The sequence below is a fragment of the Mustela erminea genome, chromosome 4, assembly GCF_009829155.1.
Source record: "Mustela erminea isolate mMusErm1 chromosome 4, mMusErm1.Pri, whole genome shotgun sequence".
NCBI classification, from domain to species: domain Eukaryota; kingdom Metazoa; phylum Chordata; class Mammalia; order Carnivora; family Mustelidae; genus Mustela; species Mustela erminea.
The window spans coordinates 127,691,966-127,715,714 of record NC_045617.1 but is presented as its reverse complement, the minus strand read 5'-3'; the positions used below and the strand labels follow the sequence as shown (position 1 = coordinate 127,715,714).

General features: G+C 45.1%; 1 protein-coding gene across 1 annotated transcript in view; it reads left to right on the top strand.

Moving 5' to 3' along the window:
- SLC22A23 (solute carrier family 22 member 23) overlaps positions 1-23,749 on the top strand; it is a 171,517-nt gene that overhangs the window by 25,752 nt on the left and 122,016 nt on the right. Inside the window, exons 2-3 of the mRNA XM_032340984.1 lie at positions 12,924-13,027; positions 18,740-18,894. Of these exons, the coding sequence (XP_032196875.1) occupies positions 12,924-13,027; positions 18,740-18,894 (259 nt within the window). The remainder of the gene's footprint in view (positions 1-12,923; positions 13,028-18,739; positions 18,895-23,749) is intronic.

Sequence of the window (23,749 nt, the reverse complement as noted above, 5' to 3'; positions counted from 1 at the left end):
GACAAACTGCATAGTCACATTTTGCTGTCACATTGCCAGTTCAACCCAGTGTTTTTAGGAGATTAATAGTTCAAGGGGAAAAAAAATGTAAACACCATTTTGGGTAGAATGGTGTCGTCTGTTGCTTTTTCTCCTTTTGGTCAGAGAAATGGTTTATCTAATAGATGACAGTGGAGTCTGGGACCCGGTGCTGTGTTGCTGTTCCTGTAGGCTGCAGAAGAGGTCAAAGTGAAGGGCGTTGCACCCTGAGGTCTGGCAGAGGACTTGGTGAGCACGCAGAGCCCCTGTGCCAAACTGGGCCTGGTCTCTGGGTGGTTCCTCCCCAGCTGGGAATACAACCGTCCCCCCCACCCCCCCACCAGGGGCAGCTTCTCTCCTGGCCTCTCCCACTATCCATGCTGGTGCTGGCTAGGCAGACAGGACGCACAACTGGTAAAAATACCTTCTTTTGGATCCTTAGTCTGCCTGACGAATAAGGCAGACTGTAAACATCAAAAGCCTTTTTGAAAGTAGCTTTATTCCTCTCACATTCAGATATTACTTACCAACAGACAGCAGCCCCGCGGAGCTGCTGAAATGACAGACAGAATTAATGAGTGCTAATCACCCTGTGCCTGTTACTACACTAGACACAGTCTTTATAGGATTTGGACTCCTAGGAAAGCGACCTCATAGGTTTTATGACCCCCATATCGCACGTTGTAACTCGGGCCCCAAGAGGGGACAGGGTCCCACGAGTATCAGAAGGCAAAATGAGAAAGTCAGGTCCCTCTGACTTGGAATCTTCTCTCAACCATTAGCCAGCTCCCAACAGTCCCATTGGGGGCCTGGGCTCAGCCCCCATGTTAGGTTATAAGTTTCAACCTCCAGGCTCCTATTTATCCTCTGATGCTCTTCCTCAGGGATAATGGTAAACTATAGCTTAGCCCAAGTGCAATGAAGACAAAGGTCAGATCAGTAAAAATTTAAAATGTTAGTTGTGCTCTGCTCTCCTTCCACCATTTGTTGGGCTCAGTAAGTGGGGAGGGGGTGCAGGCCAGGTACAGGACGAGGGCTCTGTGCCCTCTGTTGGGGAGGGGGTGTTGACTGTCTTCACGGAAAAGGTGATCCTTCCATTCACAGTTGTTCTGCCTTCCAGTCTGAGTCAGAGGAAGCATAAACATCCTTTTTGAAGAGACCTTTGCACCAATTATTCATGTCCTTTCAAGATGGTGAGAGCAGTGTCGGAGCAGGAGAAGGGCTGGGTTAGCTTCTCAACTATTCTGATTCGTGTGTTATAAAGATGATTGTTGGACAGGAAGCCCAAGATTTGGTCTTCATTAGAATGTTGACCTTGGCTTTTCCCAGCATTTTGATGCTAACATTTTCTATGAAAAATAAAGACACTGGGATATTCTTATTTCTAACCACCACCGTTTATGAAGCACCTGCTATTCATGGGCTCTTTACAGGTTATTTTTGTTAAGTCACCGTAACGACGAAATAACACCAAAGCCTGTCCTACTTGCACCGCCGAACTGTTCTTCCATGTACGGGAAGTGTCGTAGCCTCAGCAAGACAAATGGCATGTAACCCGTGGCAATGCAGTATAAACCACAGGATTGTTTTTATTTGCATGAACCAGAGATGTTTCTTTGAGTTTATGGAGAGGGAAAGAATAGGAGTTTTCACCAGACAGGGATTTAGAATCTCCTATTGAAGAGCCATTTGACCTCCCACTAGTTGCTTTACCTCTCTTGGCCTTGGTTTCTTCATCTGTAAAATGGGCACACTGATAATAATACCCATGTTGTAGGATCGTTTTGATGCCTGAATGAGAGCAGTTAGCAGAGTGCTAGACAATGGTAGGTAATTAACAAATGTTAGTTCCTTTCTTCTTAGAATGGTGCCTAGGGCTCCGAGGTGGCTCAGTCTGTTAAGTGGCTGCCTTTGATTGGGGTCATGATCCCAGGGTCCTGGGATTGAGTCCTGCATTGGGCTCCTTGCTTAGCCGGGAGCCTGCTTCTCCCTCTGCCTGCCATTCCCGTTTGCGCTCTTCCATGCTCTCTCTCTCTGACAAATAAATAAAATCTTAAAAAAAAAAAAAGTACTGGATTTCTATAATAGATTTGCTCTATTATTAAGAGAATTCATTAATTCATTATTCATTATTCATTGTTTTAAGCAAATTTTTCATATACCCACTATTCTATTGGTTTTTATAATAAAACTAGAATGATCTTTCCCTGGAGGAAAATTGCTAATAGTGGAAAGGTAAGTGGAAACATTTAAAACTATATTGCCTGTGTAAATTTTATGTAATAATTATTTAAATTAAATTATATTTGAAGAAATGATCCCAGAGGAAAAAAGGGTTAGGAGGTACATGGCACCATGAACACAAGCAAACCCAAAGAACATTTTGACATCTGGGAGTGGGAGTTCCTGCCTGAGGATGTACCTTTGTACCTTCTCCCTTCCAGACATTAGCCTGGAGACTAGGGTCATAGAGATAAGACACGATGTCTTTCTTCCAGGGACTCACAGTGTAGTTCCAGGGTTACGACCTTTAACTGTGAAGGGCCAAATAAGTATTTTCAGCGTGGTTTGGTTTCAGTTTCAGTTTGGTTGTAACTACTCAACTCTACATAAGCAGTGGTGGTGCCTAAGCCGCCAAACACCGTACCTGAATGACTGTGGCTGTGTTCCAATAAAACTTTATTTATAGAACAGGTGGAAGGGCCATACTGGGCCAACAGACTGTAGTTTGCTGACCCCTGAGCCAGTGAAGAAAAAGTTGTAAACAATAGTCAATTATAATATATCGTGATATGTAGTCTGGGTGTTTATCCTGAGAGACGGTGCCATAGGAGTCCAGAGGATGGAGACCCGATCCAGTGTAGGAAGAAGAGACTCCCCTCAGTTGAGTTTATTAAACTCAATAGAGATATGGAAAAGTGTTTATTTGAATCTTTGTAATTTCATACCCCTTTCCCTCTTCACTTGTGTGTTTACCAAGGTAATATATGTTCATTGACAGAAGAAGCACCAAGCAGTATAGAAAGCATACTAGGGCCCACCGGTGATGGATACACCATGTTAAATAATTTGGGTTGAAAAGAGTCTGACCCTTTGAGTAGGCATTGAGCCAGAAAACTTGGGGTCTCTGTGGGTATTGTGGGGCAGGTGCAGAAAAGCGATGCAGGCAAAGAGCATGAGGCTTTTGGGGAGCTGGCGGGTGCTCTGACGTGGCTGGACCACGGCAAGGGAGGGCAAGCGGGGTGGGGCAGGCATGTGAATGGGAGATGAGGGGCAACTCGGGTCAAAAAGGGAATTAACAGGCCTGTGTTAAGTCCGATCAGAGCCTGCCAGCCGATGGGAAGGGATTGAGGCATTTGTGTGCAGCAAGTGAAAGATGATTTTCCTTTAGCTTCTGAATTCTTCAGTGATGGATCACCTGGGTCTTCAAATTCTTCTCATTCCAAAGGTCCCCTGACCCTGCCGTCAAAAGTTTTCCATGCTTGGCTTCTTCCAGAATTAGTGGAGCTATTTTAAATGTTAATGTTATAGTCCAAGTTTTGCTCATACATTATATCCTACTAAAAGATATTCTCTAGTCACATACGAAGCAATTTTTTAATTTTTCAAGTTAAAATTCTTCCTGTTCCTTAGTATATGTTAGTGCGCTCGAAGGACATTAATAGTTCCTCCTAATTAATGCTTAGAACTGTGGGGAGTTTTCTTTCTTGCCTGCTGGTTTTGCAACAGGCCTTTTTAATTTATAGGGCTTACTCTTAATTTCTCCTTTTAGAGGTAGTTGGTGAGGGCCATTAGTAAAATATGCATTGCAGAATTTGGAAAGACTCTCCAAGGTTTTGGTTGATAGAAGGGCATTACTTATTTATAATTTCTGCTGCCTTGTGGGGTATATATTCTTTTCCCCAAATGCCATAGAGGGCATTATACCAAATGAATAGGAACATTCAATAATGTAAACCTCCTCTTAGAATAACACGTATCTGTATTTCCTTCAAGAAAAAATCCAGGAGAAATTCAGCATCTCCCATAGATGATCCTACCTCAACTACTATGGGCCTGTTAGGTGGTTATTTTCCCATCTCCTTTTAAAATCCTCTTCGGCAGAAATTTTCTATTTCTAGCTCTTTAAAAATGTTGAAATTCAGGAAGAACCGGGGAAGCCCCCAGTTATCAACAGCTGAAGCATTGTAGCTTCCTGCTCTCTTCCAGGGAAGGTGACAGCAGAAGGACAGCCCGCAGTCACAGTTGTCATTGCAAAAAAACCCAAAGAAACAAGACCAAGATCATCGCGTGAGGGTTAGAATGAATCTAAAATTACTATATCCATCAGAAACGGGGCATTGCAAAGTTTAAGAAGTGTAACCAGCTTCAGTGCTGTGGTTTGGGATGGGTTTCCTGCAAACGACAGGGAATGCGGGATTTCTAGGCTAAGCGCGTCCTACACCTAGCATGAACAGGCTTGCAACAGACTTCTGGTACCATGGTTTCCTTCAACAGGCCATGTTCGGTTTTCTTGGCACTAAGTTCAGAAACAAAAAGAAAATTGAAGAGCAATTTGAGTAGCAATTAATGAAAAACAGGGAAACAAAACTGAAAAAAAAAAAAATCTTCCAGAGTACCTGGCAAGGGCATTCATTATGTCATTTAAGGAAGCTTGCAACGATGCCAACTTTAATTGGCAGTTGTTTTGGCTACTGTTGACAGTGAATCTCCTAAAATTGGAGGATGAGCTTAGATGCAAAAAGCAGAGAGCAATTTGGGGTTTTCAAAACATGCAGCATATCTTGAATTTTGATGGAGTCTTTTAGGGAAAAATAAATCCATGTACTGCTAGATTTTAAAAAAATACTTAAACACACACGGTAGCATAGGCTGTCTAAACGTAGCTAATGTGCTTTATGAGTCTGGCTCACGTAGCGTGTTTCTCTTGTCCATCTGGGACTAGTCTTGCAGGTGGACATGTGTGTTCTTGTACATTTCTGTTGTTTCCAGTTAGGAACTGTAGAGACGGCCAATCTCTGGTAGAGAAAATGGAGGTTCATGTTTTGGTGGTAGGGGCGGGGTGGGGGGTGGGGGTGGCAGAACAATGCTGACCTTATATTTCTCTAAATTCCTGCAACTCAGGAGGTTTGTTTAAGCTTCTGAAATTTTAAGTGGCATTATCCCCTTTGTAGTGCTGAGCAGGAGTGTTTCCTTTTATCTCAATTGACTGTCCTCAGGTTTAGCACAGAGGACTTGCAGTGGGATCTGTGAAAGCCTGTGGTTTCTAACAGAGCGGGCTCAGAGGGGGATCTCCACTACAAGAGATGAGACTTGGGGAAAATTTTCTTTTTCCCATTTCTAAGAAACTTTTTTTTTTTTTTTTTTTTTTTTGGCTTTAGTCAATACACATTAACATAAGTAAACTGTAGGCTCTGAAGATGTGGTTTCTTTCAAGTCGGGTTCCAAACAAGCTTCCTCTAGGCTTAAGTTTTTAGATTGTATTAAAATGAATACCCTTGAAAAGGGTTATTTGTCATTTTTAATGACTTTTGTCTTAACCCTAATGTCCACTCATTCCACCTGCCGCCATGGACATATATATATTTACCTATATTTTTTCTCTCGTTATACGGTTTGTAGATTAATTGTAGAAAGTTTGAAAAAAATCAAGAAAAATACAAACTCAAAAATAAAACTCAGTCTTGGAGCACCTGGGTAGCTCAGCTGGGTAACGGCTGACTCTTGCTTTCGGCTACGTTCATGATTTCTGGATCCTGGGATGGAGCCCTGGTTGGGGCTCTGTGCCCAGTGGGGAGTCTGCTTGAGTGCTTTCTCTCCCTCTCCGTCTACTTCCACTTCTTCACTCTCTTTCTCTGTGTCAAATTAATTAATTAATTTTAAAAAAGAAAGAAAACACCTGTCTAAATAAATAAATAAATAAAATTCAGTTTTAATTCCACCCTCCAGCAACGATCACTTTAAATAGTTTTTTTTTTTCTGATAATTTCCCCATATACATGAATATCTCTTCTATTCACTGGTTTTTGTGTTTTGTGTTTTTATTTTTATTCTGAGGTTTTCTCATGCCATGATATCATGAGCGTTTTTCTTAATCATTAGTTTCCAAAGGCAGCTTTTGTTTTAATTGAAGTAGAGGTTGACATATGGTGTTAGGTCAATTTCAGGAGTACAGCAGTGATTCAGCAAGTCTATACTACTCAGTGCCCATCACCATGAGTACAGTTACCATCTGTCATCATACATATTACATACATATTACAATATTTTTGGCTGTGTTCCTTATGCCATACTTTCCATTCACATGACTTATTTATTTTCTGCCTGGAAGGTTTGTACCTCTTAAGCCCCTTCACTTATTCCACCCATCCCCCCCCCCCCCGTCCCTTTTAACAGCCACCAGTTTGTTCTCTGCATTTCTGAGTCTGTTTCTGTTTGTTCATTCACCTGTGTTATATTTAGATTCCACATATAAGTGAAATTGTATGATATTTTTCTTTTTATGACCTATTTCACTTGGTATGGGATCCTCGAGGTCCATCTATGTTGTCACAAGTGGCAAGATCTCATTTTTTTTATAGTTGAGTAATATTGTGTATATCAAAAGCAAAAAATTTTTTAAATATTTATTTGAGCAAGAGAGAGAGAATGAGAGTGAGCACAAGCAGGTAGAAGAGCAGAGGAAGAGGGAGAAGCAGGTTGCCTACTGAGCAGGGAGCCTGACGTGGGGCTCAATCCCAGGACCCTGGAATCATGACCTGAGCAGACACTTAACTGACTGAGCCACCCAGGTGCCCCTCAAAAGCAAAATTCCTAATGGAAGTATAGTATCTCTGCACATTTAGTCAAGTTACCACTTTTTATTCTTATAAGTTAACAACCAGTGAACATCATGGCACTGGGACCTCTGTGGCCATCTCTGATCATTTCCTTGGAAAAAGTTCCAAGAAGGGGAATTGCTGGGATAGAGAGTACACTGTTTGAAGTAATGTGATGTGTATTGTTAAACTGCCTTCCAGAAACACAGTGTCTAGTTTACACTCCTAGTACAGATTTGTACCTCTGTGTTTCTCCTACATCTTTGGGAGATTAAAAAAAAATTTTTTTTTGAAAACAAAATTTTGTACTTTGATATACATTAGTAGAATTGAGTATTTCCCAAGAGTTTTTTAACCAGTTTGTTTCGTATTTTGTTAACTGGATGCTTTATCAATTTCTGGTTGGAATATTAGTCTGTATTGTTATATAAATGCTCATTAAATATCAAGGATATTAACTCTTTAGTTATTGTTGGGGAGTAAAAAATCACTATTTCTCCTACCCTCCCAGGCTCTGTGGCTGGGGCCCTGGAAATTAGACTGGCAAAAGTTAGATTAACAAGAGAAAAACTGAGTTTATTAACACATGCAGGGTGCACACATAGGAGAGGAACCCAAGGGGGTGTGAGAATTCAGGCTAATCCAACATCTTCACAAAGAACAGGAAATTTGTAGAGATGTGACAAGACAAAGGAAAAGGGTTTTGGCTCTTTTGGTGGGGGTCGGGGTGGGCAAAGGTGGGCAGATGAATACATGGAGACACTGATGGAAGTCAGGGTTATTTTAGTAAGTTTTGTTTGCAGACCCATCTCTGTGCAGACTTTCTATCTTCTTCACGGCTGTAAAACTTCCCCAGGAGAGGGGCTTTGTGGCGGTCCTCATTTCTCAGAAGTTTCTGCTTTTCAGTCAGAGAACCTCTCAAGAAGTCTTCTTTCTGTTCATGTTGCCTTCAGCTCAAAAGGAGCCTTATGCCAAACTGGCAGATTTTGGAGTGGCCTATTCAGATTCCCTGCAATATATTTAACAAATATAAAACTTTATAATTTTGTTTATGGTATTTTTAGTGCATAGAAGGTTTTTTTGGATTTTATTTTTTATTTATTTTTTTTTTTTTGAGAGAGAGAGAGTGCATATGCACATGTGTGCACGACCTGGGGGAGGGGCAGAGGGGGAGAGAGAGAATCTTAGGCAGCCTCCAAGCCCAGCATGGTGTCTGACTTGGGGCTCGATCTCAGGGCCCTGAGATCATGACCTGACCAGAAATCAAGAGTCAGACACTTAACTGACTGAGCCACCCAGGCACCCCTAATGTGGGAAGTTTCAATTAGTAAGTTAAATAAATCATTTAAGCAGTAATTTGCATAACTTAAATAATTTAAATGAATAGTAATTAAATAGTATGAGTTAAACTTCTACTAGATTATAAAATCTCTGAATTTTTTCCTTAGGTAGTTTTTTTTTTTTTAATTCCCCTTAGTTTTTATCTTTAGGGATTTCATTGCCACTTCAAAGCTGGACAAGTTATCTGTTTTCTTCCAATATTTTTATGTTCTTGTTTTACACTTACTTTTTCATAGAGTTTATTCTTGTTGAAAATAAGGTTATTTTCCTTGTGTCCCATTTATTTTTGCATCTTCTTTGGAAATTTCATTAGTTTCCTTGATGAGTATTTTTCTACTCTGGCAAGTCAAGCAGTGAGAGCATTCCTTTGAAAATAATGTAAATTTTATTTCTTTTCTTTTATCTTGTCCTTAAACCATACAGGTAGAAAATGGTCTGCCAGATTTCCAGATTTTCCATAACCTGTGCCTTTTTTTTTTTTTTAAATGGAACACATGCAGCTAAAATTGAAACCACTTTTTGGGGTCATCTGTCTCACTGTTTAGTCATGGCTGGCAAGTGTCCTGTGGCATCACCAAAGACTGTCGCTGGTCTTGGGACGATGGCAAAGAGAGCAAGCCTAAGATTATGAAATGGGGCCATGACTTTAACGCTTTTATGCTTGTGTTAAACCTGCTGATGAAGTGTTAACATGCCTAATTAGGGGGTTGTTTTCATTGTTCTGTAGGGAATGGATTTGAGGGAGGCTGGAGTTAATACATGGAGAGGCTCCTATGAGTTCAGGAAGAGAGAATGGTGGCATGGTCCACATCCTGTTCTCACCCTACAAGCCCCATCCCAAGGAAGCTGAATCAGGAACAAGGGTACAACGTGCAGATGACAGAAGTTACTCTAGGTATTTAAGGAGATTGGGACGGAATACAGGGAAACAGTATTCACTAAACTGCCGAGCAGCTGCAGACTGCCTCCAATAGGTGTCCTAGAACAACTCCCCAGAACTAGCGTGCCTCTGGAATCGGGTCACAGTGAGGGGGCCAGGGAGTCAGGAAGTCACCCTCCAACCGCTGGCTCAAGAGGACGCCCGAGCCCACTCCAGACCAAACCCCAGCAGATCTGAACAGCAGAGTGGATGTCCCTTGTGGTCCCTGCTGCTCAGTTGTCCTAATGCAAGTCATCCCCAAACTTAGATCTAGGCTGTCTGCTGGAAGTTACCTTGGGGTGTGCAGCTGATGGCCCGAACATAAACCCCATTAGAAACGTAGCTGGGAGGGAGTTCAGAAGTGGTTTCTTTAGCCTTCCAGCTACCACTGTGGGAATGCCCTCGCTACCCCGTCCAGCTCAGCCAGGCTGCCTGGGGTGAAGCTGGAGTGTGGGCAGCAGGTGTGGGATACGTTGGAAAGGAAGAATCCTCTGGATTTGGTGGTTGATGGGGTGGTGTGCAGAGGCTGGAGAGGCAAGCGTCACACCAGAGACAAAGCCCAGTGTACATTGTAGATTTTTAGAAGTCTCTTAGTCCCTGTTTAGCGAAATGGCCAATGGCCCTATCTTATCAGGAGCGTGAGAACAAATTTTAAGAGCAAAGGTGATCTCAAAGCTCCCTCATACTTCTGACGTTCTTTGGGAGCTATTACTGTGTCTGAACACATTTTGTCTTCCCAGCTCTTGTTTGTCAATCTGGGAGGTTGAAGTCAAACAAAGGGAGACCGTCCTACTGGATTCTGCCAGCCCTCCCCTCCCCCGCTTCTAGAATGTGCCTCCAGGATGGTGTTACAGACAGATGCCCAGGCATGAGAGGAAGCTTATCACAGGAAGCCTAGAGTTAGTTTGCTTCTTGACTTAAGAGATGTTGTCCAATCTTGTGCGGGAATGAGGCCGTGGAGACCGCAGCTGGCTGCCCTACCCCGGGCTCCCTGCCCCTCCGTGAGGCTGAGAGCAGCAGTGCTAGGGGACGCTTTGGGCCAAGCCGTGGGAGCAGTTCTGTCTCTCTCCTCTGTTTTTTAGTTTAGTTTAGTTTTGTTCCCCTCCAGCATTGTTAATTGATAGAAGTTGTGCGGTGAAATGACCACGAGAAGTCTAACTAGGTAGCAACTAAAGCTGCCCAAGGTCAGGTAGGGTGATTGCTCACGTGGCTGAGCAATAACAACAGTATACAACAGTATCGGCGTTTCCCCCCCAAAGTCCCTGAATGCTTTTATTAAAATCTTTTTTGTCTCCGGGCCATCTAATCTAAGCATAACGTGCTCTTTGCATCCCCTACCCGCAGATAAACTCATCAATGGGAAGTCTGGGGGGAGGTGTGAGCGAGTGGCTCTCTGTCCCCTCTGCACCCTGAGCCGGCAGCTGGTGGCCGCCTCCGCAGCAGCCGGGGGACCAGGTCCCTCTCCTGCCAAGAATGTGCCACACCGGGTGCAGGACCGTGTGACGTGATTGGGGTGGTCACGATTCTAGGGGTTGGTGTTGTAAGCACCTCTTCTTCAGGTTATCCAGGTGTGCTTAGAGATGGGGCTCTTACTCTTGGAACTGACTACTTCGTGGGCAGGGTCCTGTGCTGGGCGGAGAGGAGAGCAGTCCATCCAGAAATGGCAGGGGACACAGGATAGACACGCACAGTTAGTTAGGGTGCTGTAACTCCCATGAGAAGGCAGGACCTGCATTTCTCAAGCTGGGTACCACCCTAAAAGGTGTTTTCTTAAAAACATATTTACTCCTACAAACAACAGACAGATGACTATTGATTAGCCCACTGATAGTCTCCTCGTACAGTCCTGCATTTGCAGTGCAAGACAACAGCACCGTTGTGCATGTTTCGTGCAGTGTTTGGCTGCATCCCGCTCGTGGAGAGTTGGTTGAACCCCAGCCCAGGACTGCAGAGCTCATTCATCATCTTCTGAGTGACAGGGAAATGGCAGGACAGGGCTGGCCACTGGTTCCCAGGCTTGAGCGGACCCCAGAATCGCCTGGAAGGCTTGCACACTGCATTCCTGTGCCTTACCCCTGGAGTTCTCACTCTGCGTGTCTGGGTTGGAGCCCAAGAATTTGTATTTCCAGCATGTTCCCACGTCATGCCAGGGCTGCCAGCCGCTGGAGTGCATTTTGAGGACCACTGGAGTAGACACAGGAGAAGGTTCACCCTCTGGAGTAGAAACAGGAGGTTCACCCTCTGAAGAACTCCTGTATCTGAATTCTTACGATTCTGTGAAACCAGCAGTGCCTGCTCCCCAGACACATGAATCATTCTTGACGAGAACCATGCCCACACCACCCTTTGTTGACAGGGTCCCATGCAGTCTGTGCCTCCCTTTTCCTGAGCCTGGCATTGGACATCCCTTTGGAAGCAGATGGGTAGAGGAGTAAGTTACTCTCCCCAGGCCTCTGGAATCTGGAAATTCAAACATGCCTTGGGTGCATCAGTGAGCAAATATGCGTCCCAAGGAGTCCGGGGGATGATGTGACAGGAGGCTGCCTTCTGGCTTTGTCCAGGCCAGGCGCTTCCATCTGTGGTGGCCAGTGCAGAAGCATGTTGAAGTCAAGACCCACAGCTAAGGCTCGAGGTGGGGGGGTGCTCCATCGTGCTTACCAGAAGTTTGAAAAGAGAGAGCAGGACCAGAGCTTACAGTGCCCTGTAAGGATCCCCTGCATTATACTCTGTGTCTCAAGATGGACAGACAAAGGGTCAGGGGGGACAATTTGAGTAAGATAAAGCTAAGATCAGGTTTCACCCCAACAAATCCTGCTTCTGATATTTCCATCCCCTCTACCTCGATGTACATCTCCCCATCTCCACTGACCTGAAGTTCTTTAGCCACTTATTTCTACCAGGAGGAGGACATTCAGTGGGGTGATATGGGGTGGGGGGCTGCAGGCTTCATAGTGTCACCAGCCAAGACCCAGCCCATTTGTTCCTGAAGCCGGAATGTAAGCTGTTTGGGGATCTGAGCACCCTGTCCTCATAGGTCTTCCGCTTGGATGCACATCACTTCCAGGGGACAAATGTGGGTTTGTCTCTTACTTCTGCAAAACAGCGACAAAAACTTGGAAACTTGTTTTATTTATTTATTTGTTTGTTTGTTTGTTTGTTTATTGAACAATAGAACTGAATTGTAAGAAGAGGTTAAATGTTGTATTCATGAATTGATTGGCTTTCCCTTCAGGTGGAGCAGATAGCTTTAGAATGGAATAAGGGGAAACAGAAGGGACATTTATGAGAGAGAGAGAAAGAATGCTTTTCAAATGATATTTCAACATTAACTGTTAACTTTGTGTTTAAGACTACTCACAAAGTGTGGGGGAGGTCTTGGGGATGGAAACACAGAAGGTGCTTTTCATTGCCTTGTGTCACGATCCCCTGTGCCAGAAGTTGGCAGGGTCTTCTGTTCTCTGGGCGAGTGCCAGTTCTGTGGGTGAGGAGGGGTGCTGGCCACAGGGACCATCCAGTCTTCTCCGTTACGGTCCCTTTGGTAGCTGGGGCAGAAGAACACATGACCCCGACATTTCCTGGGGTGCTGCTTGCGGACATTTATAATCTGTCCCAGACTAAAACATGACACTGCCTTTTGTGGGCAAATTCTTTTTCTCATTGTAGAATTTCAAACCCACTGAAGGGAGGTCTTTTCATGGTATGTGTGACTTGGTGCTACGAATGGGGTCCTGCCCCTTGCTGTAGTGATTGTATTGCCCTTGTGATTAACTATAGCTGGCCTCTGTGTATGTTTCTCTCTGATTTATTTTCTATTTGCCCCTCTCTAGTGGGATCTTGTGTGTGATAATGCCTGGAAGGTCCATATCGCTAAGTTCTCCTTACTGGTTGGATTAATCTTTGGCTACCTAATAACTGGATGCATTGCTGACTGGTGAGTACCAACGTGCCCACTGCCCGAACCTTTGGAAGCCACAGCAAGCCTTTGCTGGCTAAAGAAGAGTGGTTAGTGTTAGCTTACTGTTACCGAGTCTTTTCTCGGCCCTAGTGTTGGTGCTGCCACAGAGGGCCGAAGCCGTCACCTGAAGAACTCAGAACTAAGAGCCTTGGCCAGTGCTTATAACCACCCCTTTCCAAGGAGAATTTAAATTCATTGCAATTTTCCAGCCGCGAGAATCTAGCAACACCTGCATGCAACACAGCCCCATCTGCTCCTGGTGTTTATTGTTTAGTCGGGAAGAGCTTGAGGGCATAGGTTCAAGGCTCTGTGGAGGTAGATATACAAGATGCATCGAAAAAAATGGGGAGGGGATGAGCTAGAGACTCTACCCACATGATCCAAATGGCTAGGGTGGTGCCGATGGGCATCTCGAAACACCACCCAGATTGCAGACAGGCACAGTTCTACAGTAGGCTTGGCCAGGAGACGCTTCTGCAGGGCCCCTGGGGAGCCGGACCTTGGCAAGTGGACAGCATTTGGGTAACGGATGGGTACTGCAGGCAGAGGGAGGGTGGTGGCCAGAGGTGAGAATGAATATGCTTTACTTGGGTGGGTAGGGAGTTCTTCGTGCCTGGAGCGAAGCGTGTGGTTCATGACAAGGTGATAAGGTTAGGAAGACAGAGAAGGGTCCTGAGAAGAGTTACAGTAACAGTAACGATGACAATGGCAACAGTATTAGCAGCTACCACTTCCTGATTGATTATTGTTGCCAGGCATGGTGCTATACATTTCTACGCCGCATTAAAATATCCCATCCTCAGAGCACCCCTGGTAAGTAGGTACGATTTAGTATCTGTTTACAGTGGAAAAACAGCAGCACAGAAGTCTAAGTAAAAATCCCTAAGTTCACTCAGATTTCAAGTTGGAGAGTCCAGATTTGAACCGAAGCCCAGTGGCTCCCGAGTGTGTCACACTCTTCATGAGTGTGTGACAGCCCCCTGTGTTCATGAAGGCCACAGTGAGCACACGTCTGAGCAGGGAGGCCAGCGTCCAGTGTTCATGGGGGTTTCCAGTAACAGGGCTGCTCCAGGAGAAAGGTGTGGGGTTGCCGGCACCTCTCCCCGACCTTGACGTTCTTTTATCTTTAAAAGAACTTTCTCTGACTAAGGACAACTTGGACCCAGTGACATCGCAAGGGCCAAGAGTGATTTGGAGCAAACCCCTTACATCTGTGGCTTTGCTCTGCATTTACCCCCGTTCCCTGGTTAGCTGACAGAGTGGGTTGAGGCACTCTGGCAAGAGCCTCTATGGGGGTCGTGGGGCCCACAGAGGTTCTGAAACCACTCTCAGATTCTGGATGTTTCTTTCCAAAAGCAAACATCTATTTGGGAGTTGATTTGCATTTACAAGTAAGTGATTTCCTGTGTGTTCAGAATTTGCTTAATCATCATTTGTAAATGCTTCTTAAGGACACATTCCCTGGGAACAGCAACAGAGAAGCTGTCAGTGACCTCTGAAAACCTATACCAGGGCCCCCTGGAGGGACTTTTTTTCTTTTTTTTTTTCTTTTTTTGGGGAGGGCAGGATCGGCAGTGGGGGGAAGTAGGGGGAGTGTAGTTTTTTTTTTTAACCAAATCCTTGAGCTTACAGGTTTTCAGAGCAAACTATGCTAATCTGAAACGTACTCTAATTCCAATATTTTAACCATGAGGACTTTTGTTTCCCAGTATTTTGCACTGAAATAAGTTTGGGAGAGATACTAATGTAATCTATGCCACTTCTTTCTAAAAAATGCAGACTTGGCCGAGGTTTGGGTGTCCTTATTCAGTGACACCATCGGGAAAGTTAATATGGACTTCCATGAATGGATCCGTCTATAATGGCTTAAACTGTTTAGAATTTGGTTTTGTGATTTCTTTTTTTTTTTCTTTTTTTAATTTAATTTTTTTTGGTGGGCAGCTAAGCCAGGTTTCTTTAGCGACAGCAAAGCTCCCAAGGAGGGAAGGGACCCGAGGGGCTTGCTGGAGAATTCTTACTTCTTGCGCATAGCTGCCGTGTGGCACCCCTGATCACACACGGGGCCCAGAGACAAAAGGGAGAGGGGGTTGGCGGTCTTCTCTTTAGGTCCCCAGAGCCACTGTTGCCTCTATGGTCCACTGTGCATGGGCAGGGGGTCCCCAGAGAGGCCGCCTGCTTTGTGCTGCGGTGCTGGACCATCTAGAGTGGACTTTAGTTCCAGTTTGAAAGTTTGGTGTTTTCCACCCTTTATTTATTCATTTATTTTTGACCGTTGACTCCTTGCTGGGGCCGTGCCGAAAGGGAAATAAGCACATTTAGAGGGAACTCCAGACCTCACAGCTGTCAGCACCCGTGTCATGGCGGCATGGGGAAGTTGATGAGGTCAGAGGTTAAGTTTCTAAGACTGAAGTCAGCACATAGTGAAACTCCAGTAAGACACTTTTTTATATAATTTTTAAAAGAATTAATCTCCACACCCAATGGGGCTTGAACTCATGACCCTGAGATCGACAGTCACATGCCCTACAGGCTGAACCAGCCAGGAGCCCCCGGACACTTTTTTCTTTAAAAAGTTACAGTGTCTCACCCACGTCTTGCTTGGGGATCTACGTCCTATGCTGTCCTATAGCGTGTTAGCTTAGATGTTTGGGAGGGAGCAGCCCTGCCCATGCCCCTGCTGAGTGAGCCCCCTTCCCTCCAGTATTGGTTCTGTTACGGGATGTTGCATGCCTCTCCCTCCAGGAGCCCTCTGCATCCTGTCCAGCTGGCCCCGGGCCCTGGCCTTTCGAGGCTGTGCCAGAGGGGACCCCTTGCCCTCTAGCTCCTGGCTGAGGCTGGCCAAGGGCAGCAAACACCAGCTGGAGGTCTGAGAGAGAGAGATGAGAGTGGGGAGGCCGTTTTTGTCTCCAGCTGGGTCTTTGCAAGGCTGCCAGGGGATGGCTGCCTCCCGCTCAGGGCCCCTCCACACGCCACGCCTCTCTTTCTGAGTTCCAAGACCATGGTTCCCGTTTCCGTTGCCAGCCCCAAGGTTGCTCTCACAGCTTGCCCAGCCTTTTGCAAGTAATCCCTTTACTGAAATCTCCTCAGATCACTCTTTTTACGTGGGGTATCTCCTTCCTGTCGAGACCCTCTATTATTTCCCTATGGCTACTGTGATGAGTTCGCACACACACGGTGGCCTGCATTTATTCATTTACGGTTCTGTAGTTCACATAAGGCTAAAATCAAGGTGCCAGCAGAATTGTATTTCTGGAGGCTCCAGGAAGGGATCCTCTTCCTCACTTTTTCCAGCTTCCAGCAACTGCCCACACTCCTTGGCTCATGGCCTCTTTCCTAGCTAGCCGCAGAGCCTGCCATGACAGCTGCTGCTCTCGTGGCCATCTCTGTTCCCTGCGGCCGGAAGAGGATTTCCACGTACTTAGATTGGATCCACCAGAATCGTCACCTGGGCTCAGAGTCTTTAACCTCTTTTGCAGCTGCAGAGCCCATTTCTCCCATGCAGGGTGACATATGCACAGGCTCTGAGTAGTAGGACATGGACAGCCATGAGAGCCACTACCCGGCCCACTTTAACTCCCACCTCTGTGTTCATGGATTTTGGAGTGTGGTTTTGTCTGTCGTCTCTGAGGGGACGCCGCTCTGAAGGAAGCCCGTTCACGCTAAAACTCCAATGACCATAATGTTTGCTGAGTGCCCACTACATCACCTGCACATCTCCACACCTGACGTTTGCCCCCTAGTTCCTAAAAACAATTTGTATTATTTACTGATGTTAGGAACCACTTGGGAGGGAGAGATTTAGAGCAGTTTCTACAAGTTAAAAAAGAAACAAAACAAAAACCACAACGATCTTTTCTAAAGTATCGGAAAAGGGAAAACCATGTTTGGGGGGCATCCAGACTATAGACGTGTAGGGAGGAATCATATGAGCTAAACCTTTAACTGTTTGCTCTGTGGAATGCATTGCACCTATATCCATCACCTCTCTTAATGATCTCAGTAACGCTGTGACGTCAGACAGTGACCCTCATTTTACAGACAAGGAAGGGAAAATAACAATGGAGAAGTTAGATCTCAGCTTCGTTTTTAAGAGACCGGCTAAGTCATATTCCAAATTTATTTCTTTAAGTGAATTGGGTTTGCATAAAACAACCTATAGAGTCTTCCGTGACAAGGGCTTAAGGATCCCGGCACCAGTCAAGAGAAGTAATGCCTAAAAACTCTGATAAGAGGGTTGACTCACATCAGCGTTGAGTTCGTAGCCCTGGCCTCATCTCACTAAACCCGTGTGACTGACAGGATTGGTTAGAAACCTAAGAAATGACGAGTGAAATTGTGCTCTGTAGTTCCCTCCCCCAAATTTTCTCCAAATTACATCTGTTTCTTTCACAGGACATGCGTTACTAAGTATTTGCTTCTTTCTTAACAGCTTTATTGCGAGATAACTTACATACCATGAAGCTCACCCATTTTAAGGTGTAATTCAGGGAATTTTAGTATGTAGACAGAGCTATAGAACCATCACCACACTCTAAATGTAAAACACTTCCATCACCTTGAAGGGAAATCTTGTGTTCACTTCCAGTCATTCCCCATTCTTACCCCAAGCCCTGGGCCACGAATCTACCTTTATGTTTTTATTTGTCGTGAGACTGTCACAAGGATGTGTAGGCGAGTTTAAGCCATATGGCTACTCTGTAGGTGTTTGGGGTGCCGGATGTAGATTTTTTCCCCCTTGGCAGATGCTCCAGTTTTTCTGTGAGCTATCCTTCCAGTTCAAGCTGGATTTATTATAGTAATAATAAGGAAAAGTAATTTGTGTGGTGGAGAGCTGTTGAGCTGTTGAAGGAAAAGGTGGAAAGATACTTTGGGAAGGATGGACGACAACTAGTGACCCCTCATTCCTGGGACCACCCCTTCTGCCCTGCCAGCCACACCTAGAAGCACATCGCCCCCTAGTGGTCGCTGGTCTCGCACCAGCACGCTCTGTAACCCGCCAACTTTGCGTGAGCGCTTCCCTTTCCCGAAACATAGTTGGCCAGGTTCTTTCCAAGCCCCTTGCTGCCTGGTGGGCTTCACTTCCAGGTCAACACTCCTAAGTTAAAGTTCAGACTCTCTTAGTTCAGTCTGTGATCCCTTTAAAACTATTTCTCATCTTGTAGCTGAAACAGATCAGCAGCTGTCGGGTCCTGGACTCTGATAGCCTCCCTGGGAGGTCAGGTAGGACTAGTTAACAGCCCAGAGAAAGGAAACGAAGTGACTTGGCTCAGTGTTTGTGTTGACTCTGCAGCCAATTCCAAAGGTCAGCAATTTCTCAAGACGTTTTGTGCTGGGTGTGTCAAGGTTTGTGTTTAGGGAGTTATTATTGATTTTGTTACACTTGCCTTGGATCATCCCTCTTTACCCTCAGAAAGAGACTTATAAAGAGGAATTGGGTCCCTGTCTCAATTCCATTTGGTAGCTGTTTGGACCTCTGCCCCCTTTTGTTCAAAGCAAGTTTTTGGGCTGAATTGACCCAGAGGGCCTCTCCACTCTAGATCCACCAGATTGGGTCTGGATGCCACAGAGCCTTTTAATCTAGGACTCATTCCACATCTGTTGATCGCTGGCTGGGTACTGGGGATCAGCGTCGAGCATTGCAGCCCTGTCTAACGATGCTTCCTCATTTTTTCCCCTCTCCATATGCAGGGTCGGCCGGCGGCCTGTGCTGCTGTTCTCCATCATCTTCATTCTGATCTTTGGACTAACCGTGGCACTGTCCGTGAATGTGACAATGTTCAGCACACTCAGGTTCTTTGAAGGATTCTGCTTGGCTGGAATAATTCTTACCTTGTATGCATTACGTAAGTAGGAGCCTTCACGACTGTCTTGAAGAAATTCGTTGGCAGTATTGCTCTGCGTGCTGGTGGTTTGGGATGGCAGTCTTTTGGAAGCACAAACTTCAGTGGTCTCAGCAGTTCCTAAAAAGTTTTCTCAGGCAGTGTCACCCAACACTCTGTCCTGGTTTTCAGCTCGGGCTCAGGGCTCACTGCAGGACATGGAGGGTTCACATAATTGCTTGGAGAAGTGGGGGACCGCCCTTAGCTGATATGGAGGGGCTTTTGCTTCCCTCCAGAATTTTCTGGGTTCACATTCTGTGCACTTCCAAATCCAGTGTATAATCGGACATTCTGCACTTGGTTCCAGAACATACCAAGTACCGCTACTGTTGGGTCTGGGCTCAGCATTCTCTTGGGTGCTTTAAGAGTTGTTCTCATTTTTTTCTCTAAGTTTATATAGAGCCCAACATTCCCACAGTCTCCTGTGTCCACCTGTAGCCTTATATGGTCTGGACTTGAGCCCTCATCATTGGTACTGGACGGGCAAATCTCAGCAATTTGTTAGTATTTGAGGTGAAGAAAAATGTCCTCCACTGATCTAACACATTTGTTGGCTATATTAATTCCTTTGTCAGGCATGGTTATATCTCATTTCTTTGTAGCTGGTGTTTACTAAAACAGTCACAAACTCATAGGGAGGAGGAAGGTTGTGGGTTTGATGTTTTACTTATTTTCTGGCTTTATACTTTTCAGTTACCTTGTGGGAAGATGTTAGGAATAACGTAAAGTGATTTTTAATATATTTTGTCTGCTTCTTGCCTTCTGACAACATGGGTAGGAGTCCCATGTAGACAATGTCCAGTAGTTCTGATTCTCCTAGATTTGCATATTATAGACTCAGTAATACTTTTCAGGTCACCTGAATGTTTGTTCCTGGTTGTAGAGAATAGAAGTAGAATAGATTTGTAACATCGTTTTATTAGTCACAAAGGAGGAATGAGCATAGAGAAAGGTGACAGATGTGTTCTTCCAATCTACAGTTGGCGGTTCTGTCCTCCTCTTCCAACACCGAACTGAATTGTCCTTTCTTGGAAATCACCGTTTCCAGTTTATTTGTATTTATTTTGGAATCCTTGTTTCCAGCAGGGAGGTGTTCTTTAGGAATGTATGTGTTCAAGGTCAGTGGGTCTGGGTGTTGGCTGGTTGGAGGTTTTGTTTCTTTGAACCAACCACATGGACATCAGGCTTGAATGTTCCCAGGCAAAATGCCAGTGCCCATGTTTGGCCTCACCTTCCACCACCCATGGTCCATGCACACGGTCCACGTGTGTGAAGGAGGAGGAGGTTCTGTGCTCTTTTCTGGAGGAGAGCCCTGCCTGTGTTCTCAGACCCTCACCTGCCCCACACATGTGCAGGCGTGATGGGTTTTCTCCTCAGGCAGCATCCTTGAGAGGGACTCCTGGTTCCCACAGGACAATGTCAAGCCAGCACATCCTCATGTATGCCATTAATGGAGATGGCTCTGCGCGTGGACAGAATAGAAGAACTCCACTCAGGCATGGGGCAGGGAGCATTTCCTCCGTGTCACCAGCCCAGTGCACTCTCAGACGCAGAGGCAGAGTGTTGATGGAAAGCTGCTTGAAGCCAGTTCTGTCTTGCATGTCAACCTCTAGTGGTTGGCTGAGGCTTCCAGAAAACACAGAGAACACTTTGGAGGACACTTCAGGACTCCCTGGGGAAGGGCACCCAGAGGCCTCGGCCATGTCTGCCGGCGATAAGGAAGGAGGGTGGGGAGGGCTGCGCGAGGCTGGCCCCCATCCCCACCCTCTCCCTGATTTAAGCCAGAGCTGGAGAGAATTTCTCCTGACCTGCATTGTTGCTGCCTCACGTAGAACTGTTTCACTGACAGCCATTGTGACATCATGCCCTCAGCCCTGTGAAACCCATCGCTGTGGTACAGTGAGAAAAGAAGCTGAGGATGCGTTTTCATGAGATTGCATAGTGAGCGCTTTAGGCTAGAACGTTCTCTGTGGAAGAGTGTCCTTCTCCCAGGAAACAGCTTTGCTTTGATCTTGTATGCACAGAGTCCCATAACCTGGTCATCTGTAAACTTATTTCTGTAAAGGGCCAGAGAGTAAGCAGTTTAGGTTTTGCAGGTCTCTGCAGCAGCTGCTTGACTCTGCCACCATAGGGGGGAAAGTGACCATAAATGATATGTAAATGAATAGGGGTGGCTGTGTTCCAATAAAACTTGACTTAACTGAAACAGAAGGTGGGCCAGGTTTGACCAGCGAACCATAATGTTTCAGCACTGATACAAGTGAGTCTCTGTCCTTCCACTGGCTTCTAAGGAGCTCAAAAACTTAGAATCGAATCCAGCCGTGTATGTGATGAGCTGACAAGCTGGGCCTTAATAATTTCATCCGAACTTTCCTTCCTTCATTTCTCCTTTGTCCCATTTTCCTATTTCCATAATGCAAGTGCTACTTCACTGTGTGTATTTGTGCCAGGAGCCTTACATTTTTTTTTCCTTCTGAAATGAAGCAGGGCATAAATAAATAATTATGTTTTCTTAAATTGGGTTTGCAAGTCAAACATCCTGACAAATATCATGGCAGTGAAAATTTCCAAGTATCAACCTGCCACCCACTGTCTGAGTTAATACAGTATCTAAAGGAACAAAGTTAGAATAAAGCAAAAGATGTCAGTGAGCACTTAGAGTTCACTGAGGGAATATTGAAACAATAAATTGGGGGGAGGTTGGTGATGGCAGAGGAGCTATAGAAATGAACTTGTGAGGGGCAGCCAGGATTGGGGTAGGGTAGGAAATGTGCTGGGCTGGGATAGCCCATCTCTGGCAATTTTAGGCAAAGACAGAGACTGGTGATGAGAAGTTAAGAGGCAGGCTCCCGGTCAGGAGGGAGGCTGTGCCTGAATTTCCAAATTAGTGCACTTGCTAGGGTTTTATACACGGGTAGTACATACTTAGGAACTTGTTTTGCTTAAAGGAAAGTATTGATAACCCTGGTCACAGGGTCGAAGTATTTATTGACTCTAAAGAAAAGTTTTTAAATTGGGGACATTGATTATTTGGAAAATGCATTTTTAATGATCCCGTTTTCTCCCCCTTCAGCCATACGGTCTTTTTTTTTTTTTCTTTTTAAAATCTCACTTAATGCATCTGCTGGAAAGGCTTGTACTTTCTCAGAAGAGATCTGGGGATCATTCTTTTTTAGTCCCGCAGGTGCTTGGCAATGGAAGCAAGGGAAGTAATGATTTCTGCAGATTTTATTTCTTGTGTAGCCTGCCGTGCGGGTGGGCTCTTGGTTTTGTGAAATGCTGCTGACTTGTGAAAGTTTTCAGCTCTACGTACAGGGCTGCCAGAGGTTTTTTCCCCTGCCTTGGAATTTTTCTAAGGTGCATTTCAGTGAAATACACTGTCCATAAAACTTCAAGTCATCAAAGGGAGACGTGGTTGGGTAATTAGGACATAAAATAGAGATTATTGGTATCTGCCCCAGGAGTCTTCACACGGAAGCAGGGTGCACGCTGGAGAGTGCACCCTGGCAGGAACCAGAGAGAACCAGCAAAGGTGGATGGCTTTGTATCTGTCTGGGAGGCCACTGAGAGACAGTGAAATAACTAAACACACTTTGGCTAAGTCAGTGGCTTCATTGTATCTCTTTGCCTCGGGACCAGGAAACACACACACACACACACACACACACACACACAAAGGTGGGGGAGAAAACATTGACTCTCCTGGGCAAAAGGCAGGGAGCCACAGACCGAGAAAACAATCAGTGGATCACGTTTCCTTATTTGATTATGAAAATGAAGCCTTATCAAAAACTAAAGAAATAGTTGCTTCTCCGTACAGGCTGACATGATGTGTTGTGGTATGAATTCTTTCTCAAATGAGGACTCATAACATCATAGATGGGGAAACACAGTATTGTTTCAGATATATCTTTCTTCAAAAGAAGCCCATGAGAGATTATTGCTTTTTAAGTTAATTTGATGTTAGATGTAATAAGTCCTATGAGAGAGACATTATCTTTTTTTAATGTAAATAGTTTTTCTAGTTTCTCTCTTCATTTGATCTCTGTCTTCCCCCTTCCCATCATTGACAACCTTCCCCCACCAAAATCCCCAGTCTGAAATAATGAGCACTCCTTTCTGCTGGCGGAGACCATATCTTAGTTACTTTGGGTGAATGAGCATCACTTCTTTGTTCTGTTTTTGGATCTGACAACAGTGCACAATTTCCTTGAAAACTGCTCTCCAAGCTTCACGTTCTCATTATAATAACCCTCCTTCAACCCAGTCAGCCTAAATTACTGGATGAATTTTACACATCATCGAGCAGTGACCAGAAATGTCACAGGCGACTAAGTTCCTGAGTCTTTTGCAAGATGAGAAGCCAAGTCTAATTGGTAACTAGACTTGGAAAAGTCCTGAGTTTGCTCTGGGCAGGGTGGTGTTCTCCGTCTCGCATGGCACTGATGAGTCTAGCCTCTCACTGAAGTTGTTGAGTAATTCCTCATGTGCTGGAGTAGGGCGACTCTTCCTCACTCCACAGATTTCTGTAATTTGATGTCTTTCTGAACTATTACTCCCCAAAACATATTTCAGTCAGCTGGCTTGTTAAGCATCAAAGTCATGCTGTACATGTGAGAGGGAAAAAAAAATGGATGGAGCCAGAACTCTTCCAAGAGTGAGTTGCTGAACTGTGGAATGCAAAAACGGTGATTCCCACTGTCAGGTACAAGTGACTTTCCAGTGGCCTGTGGCTCACTTCACTGGGGAGCACATATTTGTGCTGCATTTGGGTGAAGGGACAGTTTCACGGGAATGCGTGCTTGGTCACCATAGCCTT